Below are 12429 nucleotides of genomic sequence, written 5' to 3' on the forward strand. Positions count from 1 at the left end.
AATGTACTACTCCTTGAATTTTGTGTTTTTTATATGGTTTCATTGTGTTAATACAGTATGTCAATGAAAAAATAAGTGTGAGATTGTACTGAAAAGAATGATACAAAACAAGGCAAAACATCAAAAAATAAAGGTAAAATCAAAGGTGGTCAGAAATGGTCAATTATATTTTGGACCTCAAAGTAACCCTTTAATTTTTGTTATGACAGTGCAGATTTCTGACATTTTGCATAAATGCAAGCAGACCAGTGTGAAACTTAAGTTAGACTTGTGTTTGTAAATGAACTGCCCCATGTTGTCAGGATTTTATACTCATTAAGGTACATATGTATTTATTATTCAGGCTATACAGTATACAAAAGGAAATTCACATGTTTTATGTAACTGAAATTATGTGGGCTACAGAAAATAATATAGTTATAGACTATACCGATATGAAACGTGTATACTCACTGAATTAGAATCATTTTAACCATATGTAATCCTTCAGTTTCACTCTGAGACACCTTTGAGCTTCCATATCTGAGTAGGGACATTGGGATTGAACCTTTTACTGTTGTTGAATATAATTATATAATATTCACTATCGTATAACTTACTTCCTAATACCAGTTTAGCTAAATATATCTTTTTCTGGAGTTTTCAGTCAGGTCTCTTATCATGTGAGGTGATAAACCTTCCTGTTTCCACTACAGCTGCTCTTTTTTAGATTGTGGAAGTCACATTCAGGCCTTTTACATGTGAATACCTCTGATTATAACACGGACCTCAAACTTGCATAGAAAGAAAAAACAAAACAAATAAAAAAACTTTAGTGTAAAAGTAGCTTTAATTTCATGGATCTGTAGCGATGTCACCTGATTCACAGCAGTAAGACCAGTTAGTGTATAACCCAGAAAGACTCATTCATTTGATAGATAATAGAAAAATAAGCTCAAATGATCTACACCATACAAGTTTAAGAGAAGAAAAAAAAATGAAATTATCAGGACTGTAGTTGTTAATTTAATGATCTCTAGTTCACTTGAGTTAAGCTAAAGAAACAAACAAATGTGAAATCATGTTGTTAAGTAAGAAATGGAGCTACACAAAACAAAAGAAGGCTGATAAACTAACATGCTTCCATATTTTATTTTATTTTTTACTGTTTTAATGTATGTCTCTTAACTCTAAAGAAATATCCAAAGCGTTAGTAAGGAAAGTGTAAAATTAGGAGAATTTTTAACATTTTGATAAAAATGAGTTGAAGTCTTATTTTAAGAAGTTGTTCAAAATCAAAATAAGAAAAATTGGCTGAACTTAAATATGTATCAGCTGTACATAAACATTTTCCCTTCACTTAAAAATATAGCAGTATTAAGTGGGTATAACTTAAATATCTTATGAGAATGTTTCAAAAGGAACAAGTCTGAGTCCTGAAACATGCGGATATTCCCAGAGCCTGGGTCTTGCTCATAGGGCTAATCTATGCACTCAACCTCAGCTACGTCAAAGAACTGAAAAACACATTTGAGGTGTTTAAAAAGATATTTCTGGAGCTGGAGTGTCTAAAAGCTAGCCCAAAGGTAAAGCCCACAGTAGTACAGAGCTGGAATCAAGTTCAAGAGGAAATGTTTTTTGTATGGACGTATTTTTTCTTTGAAGTTTTTTGAAGTGGGCCTATTTTGAACATTGGTTTTGTATTAAACAATGTTAATATCAAAGTGGAATTGCTATGTGTAATTTATTTTAACTAAAGTAAAGTACAGTTGCTAATAATAAAATTTATGTAACAATGTGCGTGGAAATTTTTTATTTGAATGAAAAAAAGCTTTTCACTGAAATTAGGTTGTTTGACCTTAAAAACAAATGTAAATCATGCTGGTTGTAGCAGAGTAATTGAGATAGTCTAACTACAAAAGTCTCACTGGATTTACTCAGTAGTGGCTGAGTTGGAATTACAAAAGTGCTGTATCACGTTGTTTATCTCCTCTCCCTATTTCCTATCTTTTTGCATACCTACCTACACTGATGCACCATTTAAGCAAATAGCTGCTGATTTGCAAAGCACAAAACAGGAATTAAACCGCAGAAAGCACATAAAGAAGACAACAACAATTAAAGCTGCAAGCAGCGTTATGAGGGCCCTCGCACCCCTGCGCGCCGAGCCACGCCAAACACCTAAAACCAGCACATCCGTAATGTAACATTGATGTAATTCATGCATTTAAGCACCAGCTAACATGAACTGGAAAAATAAAAATAATCTTAATTCTAACCAATATAGAAATTATCTATTAGATTACATTAGTCTTGATACAGCCTCTGCCACCACATCAGATCAATTGCTCTGGGCTCCTTTGATCAGCTCCATCACCTACACTGTAAAAAAGAAAAAGTTGAGAAAACTTAAAATTTCAAGGCAACATGATGCAAGAGATTTTTGAGTTTTCTCAACTTCTGCCAACTGTAGTTGACTTAACTAATATTTTCATGTTCTGCCAACTTGGATCTACTTGTTCACCTAATTAGGATAATCCTGTAAGTCTAACAAAGAAATTCTGGTTTCAATGCCATGTATTTCTGCCTTCACCAAACAAAGATATTCCTGTTGAATTAACATACAATCATTCCCTCCAAGGCCATGTATTCCTAAATTCACCAAACACAGATATTCTTGTTGAATAATCATACAATTCTTACTCCAGTGAGTTGAAAATTTACCAATATTAATAAAGAAAAATGTATGCTGTTATCGTACTTGAAAAAACACTCAAACAGATATAGAATAAAACAAAGCACAACTGAATGTTATGTAAAAACGTATTTATTTTTTTCAACAGTGCTTTCAGTATATTTCAGAAGGTCATGGGCAGTGGGGTGAATTTCTGTAAAAAAGCAAACAAACAGAAAAAAACGTGTTGCCAGTTTCTTTAGGGTGCTTTGAGCACCCCAGCAGAGACATTAAAATTCCAGAGTCCAGAAAAAAAGAAAAGTGTCCAGCAGCTTAGTCATTCACGTTCACACCCTGACTGTCCTGTAAAAGCTTAACTTAACTATTGCACACTAAATAGGGTAGTGCAACAAACAATTGCCTTTGTACCCAGACATTGACATTTTACATGGGCTCACTATGATGAACTACAGAAGTCAAAAGTTATTAGAAATGTTACCATCAATGAACAGTGGACTATCAGGTAAAATGAACGATTATATAGAGGGAAAGGGGTTGAACTACTGGGTTTTGTTTTGTTTTTTTACATGACTCTACAATGCACTTGAACATGTTTAAGAACAAGTTAAACTCATGTCTGGCTTCCCCGTTAACAGTCACAGCAAAAGCTTTGTTTTTAGAGACCTTATGCGCTGTGAGCATCGAGAGCCACCGAGTTCAAAAAAGATGCCCTGAATTGCTTCAAAGGTAAACTCATCTGCTTTGGATAATCAATGTTGAGGGCATACAGAAGGCCAAAGAGGTATGCCAAGGCAGTAGAGAGGTCTGGAATGTTATGTAGCACGATGTCCCCTTCCAACACAACAGCATGTTCTCGCACAGACGTATCGGCATCGTCATCTTGCAGGATGGTGAGGATGGCAACTGATGCACCGTTCAACACTGGTTCCAAAATGTCAGTGTCCTGAAGAGAAGAAAAGTAAAATATGAATTATTGAAAGCTAAGAAAAATTAAAGACAAAATACATTTCTAAAGATCTTAACTTTAACCTCTATACCATGATGCTCATTTGACTCATGGAGGTTTTAAAAAGAAAAAGCTTATTTTCCTTTAATTAACGGCACAATATCTTTCACCAACCAACCTTGTGATGAGTTTTGTACAAAAATATTTTCTGCTGTTGAACACCCACTAACAATGCCCAGGTGCTCCTCAGCAGAAAAAAAAGCAGCGAGAGTTATGACAACTGCAATCCTCACCATAAAATTATCTGGACTGCACTGAGGAAGTGTACATTTCCATTTTGGATTAAATCATCTTTTAAAAACATCTCATAGCAACTAGTTTTTCTTGCATTACTTTTTTGTACTTACTAAGCACTTCAGGAAAACCTGTGTTGCATCCTCTCCGAGGAAAATGGGCAGGCCTCTCAGTGCTTCTGTCTTTTGGTGGGACACAATGTCAGATATCTAAAGAGTATTCAGTGGAAAACAGACATTTAAATTAGTATAGTAACGTGGTGTACCTACACACAATGCAAAATCAGAACTCTTATAGTAATGAAAATAAAATACAGATCAGGCCCAGCAACATGTAAAACTTAAAAAAACAAAACACCATTTTAACAATTTTACTTTCTTTTTACAAATTAAATAAAATACCGCCAAATAAAAACAAAGTAATGACTGATGACATTCATTTCCATTGATGTGTTTTGGCTGAAGCCAACATTTTTTTCTGTTATGACAAAGGTATACTCTCTTCTAAAAATGTCAGGTAAAGGAGCACTTACCTGTTCATCAAGTTTATCCAAGATGTCTTCCATCTCCTCACCAAGAGCTCCCTTCTTAGACCGGTATAGTTTCAGCAGGCCAGGCACAAATTTGTCCAGGGATGCATTGAACGTCCCCAGGAGGTCTTTGCTTGTGATCCGATGAAATTCTTCAGATATCTAAACAAGACAATAACCAAAATATTGCCATTTATTCAGCACAGAAAATTTCTGGGTAGCTGCCTTGTACAGTCTGCACCATGTTATATGCCTGACTGTGTTATCAACCGCAAAACCTACTTCAAAAATCTCTCATGAATACACATTTTGCACAGGAATAGAAACACCCTCCACAAAAAACAGTATCAATATGCAAATATATATTATGTTCACACTGAAATGTGGAATTTTTGTGGATTTTTACTATTGAGTGTGACCTTGAGAGGTGTGATCGTAATGCTCCAGGTGTTTTAAATACACATACAAAGTCTGTGTGAATGCATGGCCAATGTGCACCTTGTCCGTGATGAAGGCGGAAATGTTTCAAAAGAGTCTCTTGACTGGAGCTTGTGAATTTGCAAAATCGGCACTGCATGAACTCCACCCCTGAAACACAAGAGACATAGTCAATTTTGCCAAAAGCACTTTTGCAATGGGATAAAACATCCATATCTAACACACAGAAGGAATCCATAGATGCAGGAGCTGAATACATCAACAAGCCAAAACCAGAGACATCATGAAAAAAATGTGTAAGGAATCATATTAACTTACATATGACCACTTGTCTACTATATCAAGTATATGATTGATAACATACATGACATGTAACATAAATGCAAGCTTGAATTCAAACATTTTTTTGTTACTATGATAAAAAAAATGCAATAACTATAGAAAAATTAATACTATCTGTAACACAGTATACATCAACAACACACAATCATTCCTTTAATATTGTCTCCTTCCCCATTATGTAAAAAGCTCTGAAAATGTAGCAATCTTATAATACAGAGCATGAAGTACAACTTTAATTTGCGTGTGACATTAACTTACAGTACATTAGGCAATCTTACACCAGCTGACAAACTGTCAAGTCAGCTTTAAACATTACTTTAAAGTAACAGTGCTGCACCGGATAAACGGTGACTATTGAAAAAGTGAAAAAACAATATTAGACAATATGCAAGTTACTTATATCACTGTCATATAATTGGCGCACATATCCTACACCGACCCATGAAAGAGTCTCCATGACAACGCGTGCTTGGCCCAGTTTGTTGTCAAGGTTAACATAACGTTTTCATGCAAAGATAACATTGAAACTGGTTACAAAACGGGTAATAAGCTAATAAGTTTTACCATGGCAGAAGTGCTGTAAAAAGCCAGTGTGAGATACCGTCATTTAGTGATGTCTGTCTGAATTTCAGAGTGTTTAACATTAAACATTACTTTTTGCGCTGGCCACTACTCTGAGCTAAAACCTTTTTTTTTTTTTTTAAATATTAAACTTTATTAAGAAACAGTATACAGAACATGTATACAATCAGAACAAAATTAACATATGCCAGGGGGTGTAATACAAAGAATTACATACATTCAAATAATTTGTAATTACTACAAATGGTAATAGTTTTCATAGCCTTTTTGTTAAGTGATCCACTAATCAATTTTATGTAACATAAAACATCATTATAGTAATGTTTAAAATTAGGTTTTTTGTTACTGTATTTGCATTTGTGAAAATAAAATTTAGCTAAGATAACTAATAAGTTTATTATAAAGTAAACATCTTCTTTTTTTTGCCTTCGAAAGAAACAAAATACAACATTTTCCCATTTCACAGTAAAGTCATTATAGAGATGTCCAGCAATGAATCTACTGAAGTCTTTCTCTGAGCTAAAACCTTCAGAGGCTGCTTGTAGCCCGATTACGACACAGCGGCGCGACGAAGGCTGCCCAAATTCATAGTGGACTCCTCTAAATGCGTCCGAGAAATACGTCCTCCTTATAATAAGCATCTCTTAAAATGTTTGCAATATTGAAACATTTCAATATAATGTAGAAAAAAAACGAGAGAAAAAAGTTACGGATCGGACTCCCCGATCCTTATTGCGCATGTGCAAATTCTATCTGTGGAATTAGTTTTAATATTACTCTTTCTGGGTCACAAAATAAACTTTTAAGATATTTTCAGGCGTTAATGTAGCTATGTAAATTGCTAATATCTGTTCAGTTTATTAAGACAACATATACTTGCAAAAGTGCTCCGACGCTTTCGGAGACGTCTGTTACCCACCAGCTCGATAGCTAGCCAAGGGGGGGGGGGGGGTCAATTAAGTCACTTAGATAACTTAAAAATGCTATAGTTGGCCTTTTTCAGTGTTTTACTAGTTCCATCCTCCCGGGTCCTCAGGAGGATGCAGCCTAGGCGCTTGTAGAAAATCTTAATAACACATGTAGTTAGCTTACCTGCTAGGGTAAATGGTCGGCAGCTCCAGCACCTGTCCAAAACTGCAGAAGTGAAAATCCTCAATGGTCGAAAAATTGCATTTTACATCCAAATCTAGCCACGATGGTTCAAATTTTCTTAGGAGGTTTTTAGTCTAGAACACATGGTAAACCACTATCACACAGCTCAGGTCTGCTCAGGCTCAGTTGAAAGTCCGTTTGGTTTAGTTCAAACTTGTTCAGACCACATGTGCCAGTCATCTACGGGGTTTCCCACTGGTTCCCAACTTGACTCAGAAACTCTGCTCAAAAGTTGATAATCTTTGTTATGCTGTCTAGAAAATCTTAGTTAGGACAACAATGAAAGAAATTTGTTGGGTAGACAAGCTTTTTTAGGTTGTAAATGGAAAGTTTTATTTCTAAGTCAGTTTAATTTAAAAACTTTAGTGAAATCAACAATTGCTAGTTATCGTTTTTACAGTGTAGTGGGGGTGGGGGGGTAATAGTTTGGTCCCGCCTTCACTGTTGTGATTGGTGTGGGGGTAGGGACAGGCCTAGGGCGTCGGGGGGTTCCCCGGAGGCATCTTCCTTGGGGGGCTCAACCCGGGGTAGCGGTCATGTCCGGTTAGAGGCTCTGTTGGTTCTCAGGTGACTGTTTCCTCGTGGCTGCGTGCAGCGGGGCTAGGGGAGGGTCTGTGCTGACGGACGTGGGTTACTGACCTGGTAGCCTGGCTGCCCCTGGGTGGGTCTGGGATGGGCGTGAGGTTCTGGGGGCGCTCCGTCTCTGGGCTTGGGCCCTGGCCGGGCCTCGGGGGCTTGGGTCCTGGTTGGTGTGTTGCCGGGGTTGTGGGCGGGCGGGTGCATGGGGGCCCAGCCCTGGAGCAGGGTGCCGCCGGTGCGTCGAGCCACCTGGGGGGCTCTTCAACTGGTGGGGGAGGTTGTCACATCTTGCAGGAGCTTTCCTCTCTTCAGGAACTCTCTCTCCAGGAGGGGGAGATACAGGAGAGGTGGAGGAAGATCTCAGCCTGGGCGTCTATTGTCTTATGTAGTCTGGAAGATGAGTGGATGGTGGGGTGGGTGCAGTTTTCTCTGTGGTGGGGTTGGGTGGACTGTCCCGGGCTCTGTGGGGCCGGGGGGCGCTGCTGCACTGGTGGTTGCGTTGGTGGTTCTTTGTGTCCGGGGATGGGCGTCCAGGTACACACCGGCTCACTCCTTGGCGGCTGCTTATCGGGGCCTGGAGCCTGGGGCTTGCTCGGGCAACTTCGGAGGTGTGGTGCCCCCGGCCTCTCGGCCTGGGGCTCGGTCACTCAGGCACAGCTGGCTGCCAGCGGAGCTCACGGGCGCGTCACTGCAACTCCCCCTGGCTTCTGCTCCGCGGCTGCTGAGTGAGCCCTCATCTGGGACTCTCCTCAGCTCTTTCCGGGACAGTGGCGCGGCTGCCCCTCTGTTGGTCTTCCTTGGTCTCTCTTGTGTTCTGGGGGCCTCTGGATGTCTGGAGTTTTGATCTCCTCCATACCTGCTTCATGCCCTGGAGGACGGGGCTGTGGCCCCCCACACCCTCTAGCAGATCATTACATGAAGGAACCTTTTAAAAAAACAAGCGTGTCCATGCTCACAGGTGTACACACGGGTGATCACACCCACAAACTACACCCTTTTTGGCTCCTACCTCAAAGCACACTGTGTTCTGTTGATCTTATGTGCTGCACAATAATGTTTAATATTTAGTATTTACTGTCATATTCCCATATATCATTGTGATGTTGTTTATTCTATTACTCTTGTTCTGTTCTGCTTGTTTTCTTTTTTCTTTCTCAGCAGGTGATCCAGGTGATCGATAGATGCATTTTTTTTCTCTCTTTTTTTTTCTGCCCGTTCTGTTGGTTTTTGTCTTTTGCCCTTCTCCCCCGTCCCTCTTCTCAGCTGTTTCTCTTTCCCTCTTTCTTTCTCCCCTTCTTTCCCCCAGTCAAGTCTGTCCCGTATTCAGCAAGTGAAAATAAAATAAACAATAAAAGGTGAATCAACTGGACCATTATAGCAAGGCTGGGATGGTGGTAAATTTGGTAAAGTATGACAGAATGAGAGGCAATAAGATTTTCATGGCGAGTCATCGAAATTCGCCATGGCGCCACGGCCTCACCATATTGTGAAAACTCAAAAGCTCCGCAATTTAACATGGCCCAGGTGTGTAGTTGAAACTGACCAAATATGAAGCTTATACGACCAATTTCCAAGGAGGAGTTCGAAAAAGTTCGAGGCATGGAAATGGCAAAATTAGAGCCAAAATGTCATATTCACGTCCCAATGGCGGACTTCCTGTTGGGTTTAGGACATGGCCATAACAGACATTTTTGTGTGTCTCCTAACGTTAGATATGTGTACCAACTTTCATACATGTAGGTCATACCCACAATGGGTATGACCTAATAATAATAATAATAATAATAATAATAATAATAATAATAATAATAATAAGAAGAAGAAGAAGAAGAAGAAGAAGAAGAAGAAGAAATGGAGCAGATACAATAGGGCCTTCGCACTTTTAGTGCTCGGGCCCTAACAAGAAAAGGAGCAGATACAATACAATTTATGTTAAGCTGTCGTTACTTTTGTACAAGGTGAAGTGTTTGCTATGTGCCAGGGAGCTGGGATATACAGTGGGGCAAAAAAGTATTTAGTCAGCCACCGATTGTGCAAGTTCCCCCACTTAAAATGATGACAGAGGTCAGTAATTTGCACCAGAGGTACACTTCAACTGTGAGAGACAGAATGTGAAAAAAAATCCATGAATCCACATGGTAGGATTTGTAAAGAATTTATTCGTAAATCAGGGTGGAAAATAAGTATTTGGTCACCTCAAACAAGGAAAATCTCTGGCTCTCACAGACTTGTAACGTCTTCTGTAAGAAGCTTTTCTGTCTCACTCGTTACCTGTATGAATGGCACCTGTTTGAACTCATCATCTGTATAAAAGACACCTGTCCACAGCCTCAAACAGTCAGACTCCAAACTCCGCCATGGCCAAGACCAAACAGCTTTCGAAGGACACCAGGAAAAGTATTGTAGACCTGCACCAGACTGGGAAGAGTGAATCTACAATAGGCAAGCAGCTTGGTGTGAAAAAATCAACTGTGGGAGCAATCATCAGAAAATGGAAGACATACAAGACCACTGATAATCTCCCTCGATCTGGGGCTCCACGCAAGATCTCATCCCGTGGGGTCAAAATGATCATGAGAACGGTGAGCAAAGATCCCAGAACCACACGGGGGGACCTGGTGAATGACCTGCAGAGAGCTGGGACCAAAGTAACAAAGGTCACCATCAGTAACACACTACAACGGCAGGGAATCAAATCCCGCAGTGCCAGACGTGTTCCGCTGCTGAAGCCAGTGCATGTCCAGGCCCGTCTGAAGTTTGCCAGAGAGCACATGGATGATACAGCAGAGGATTGGGAGAATGTCATGTGGTCAGATGAAACCAAAGTAGAACTTTTTGGTATAAACTCAACTCGTCGTGTTTGGAGGAAGAAGAATACTGAGTTGCATCCCAAGAACACCATACCTACTGTGAAGCATGGGGGTGGAAACATCATGCTATGGGGCTGTTTTTCTGCCAAGGGGACAGGACGACTGATCCGTGTTAAGGACAGAATGAATGGGGCCATGTATCGTGAGATTTTGAGCCAAAACCTCCTTCCATCAGTGAGAACTTTGAAGATGAAACGAGGCTGGGCCTTCCAACATGACAATGATCCAAAACACACCGCCCGGGCAACAAAGGAGTGGCTCCGTAAGAAGCATTTGAAAGTCCTGGAGTGGCCTAGCCAGTCTCCAGACCTCAACCCCATAGAAAATCTGTGGCGGGAGTTGAGAGTCCGTGTTGCTCGGCGACAGCCCCAAAACATCACTGCTCTCGAGAAGATCTGCATGGAGGAATGGGCCAAGATACCAGCTACTGTGTGTGCAAACCTGGTAAAGACCTATAGTAAACGTTTGACCTCTGTTATTGCCAACAAAGGTTATGTTACAAAGTATTGAGTTGTATTTTTGTTATTGACCAAATACTTATTTTCCACCCTGATTTACAAATAAATTCTTTACAAATCCTACCATGTGGATTCATGGATTTTTTTTTCACATTCTGTCTCTCACAGTTTACGTGTACCTCTGGTGCAAATTACTGACCTCTGTCATCATTTTAGGTGGGGGAACTTGCACAATCGGTGGCTGACTAAATACTTTTTTGCCCCACTGTAACAACAACACCTCATCCGTGCTTAGGCACTACAGAGCTTTGCATGAGAAAACGGGGAACACCGATTGTGGAGCAAGACATTATCTTAAACTGGACTAACAAAGGACCATGAGTACAACATGAAACGTACATTACATAGCGTTAGGCTGAAGTTCATTGATCATTTTAATCATAAACTTGTTGTTGAAATATTTTTATTGAACATTTTTATTTCATCTGCTGATGAAAATGTGTTGATTTATTGGTCTGTTATGAAGCTATTGCTATTTCTAATGTGTTTTATCACTTTCTGATGTTTTATTAATTAAACAATACATGTATTAATTGTTGTGTTATCCGGTGGCGCCAGTGTCCGGCAGCCTCGCCTCTGTCAGTGCGCCCCAGGGTGGCTGTGGCTACAATGTAGCTTGCCATCACCAGTGTGTGAATGTGTGTGTGAATGGGTGGATGACTGGATATGTAAAGCGCTTTGGGGTCCTTAGGGACTAGTAAAAGCGCTATATAAATACAGGCCATTTACCATTTACCATTTATAGTATTTATATATATTTATTTATAGTATAGCAAATATATTTAATTATTACTGTTTAAAACACTAATATGTGACATGTATTAGTAGTGATGTTGTGCTGAGGGTTAAAATGCCTTTTTGTCTTTTGGTAACTACAAAATGACAATAAACCATTAATATATGTCTATGCTGTGCTCGTGTTTATTTTACCCTGCTCAAATTCAATTTATGATACATTTTTATTTTGAAAGATTTAAAATGGTTCTTTAAAGAACCGTTTTTAAAAAGGTTCTTTGGAAAACCATTAAAGGTTCCCCAAAGAACCATTTCTTGATGGTTCTTTGCGGCACCTTTAAAGGTTCTTCAATGAACCACTGAAAGAAAAGGTTCTTCAAAGAACCATTGGTGAAAGGTTCTTTGTGGCACCAAAAAAGGTTCTTCTATGGCATCAGTCTAAAGAACCACTTTTGGTTCCAGTTGGCACCTTTATTTTTCTGAGTGTACCCTAAATTACTAATATATCGATATTTTAATGTGAGAATCGATTCTCAAACATAAATGATTGGTATGGGAGGAATCGATATTTCATGATCGATCCGCACATCACTAGTCCCTGGCTCTTTCTCTGTCTCTCCCTCCTGCTCTGTTCCTGTGCTACTCAGGCTACGTCCACACGTACCCGGGTATTTTTAAAAACTCTGTTTTTGCGTTTACATGTGGATGAGCTCAACAGAGAAAACGCAGCGTTAAAGGTGTGCTCATTTTTTGACGTCACACTGTGCGCC

At 39.5% G+C, this 12429-nt stretch overlaps 1 protein-coding gene across 6 annotated transcripts; it reads right to left on the reverse strand.

Moving 5' to 3' along the window:
- Positions 1-2788: 2788 nt before the first annotated feature.
- LOC145422651 (uncharacterized) lies at positions 2789-7368 on the reverse strand. 6 transcript variants are annotated; one of them, XM_080294242.1, is made up of 5 exons: positions 6898-7363; positions 4910-5031; positions 4447-4605; positions 4028-4123; positions 2789-3617 (listed from the first exon to the last, which is right to left on the reverse strand). In XM_080294242.1, exons 2-5 carry the CDS (start codon positions 5018-5020, stop codon positions 3339-3341), a joined length of 645 nt encoding a protein of 214 aa, XP_080150368.1. In that variant the 5' UTR covers positions 5021-5031; positions 6898-7363; the 3' UTR covers positions 2789-3338. The 6 variants fall into 6 exon arrangements, 4 of the variants coding, with proteins under 4 accessions (XP_080150368.1, XP_080150372.1, XP_080150363.1 ...); XM_080294246.1 differs by having other exon boundaries at positions 4942-5031; positions 6898-7356; XR_013903963.1 differs by having other exon boundaries at positions 4863-7368.
- Positions 7369-12429: the final 5061 nt, after the last annotated feature.

Source organism: Astatotilapia calliptera, chromosome 3, assembly GCF_964374335.1.
Source record: "Astatotilapia calliptera chromosome 3, fAstCal68.1, whole genome shotgun sequence".
Taxonomy (NCBI): Eukaryota; Metazoa; Chordata; class Actinopteri; order Cichliformes; family Cichlidae; genus Astatotilapia; species Astatotilapia calliptera.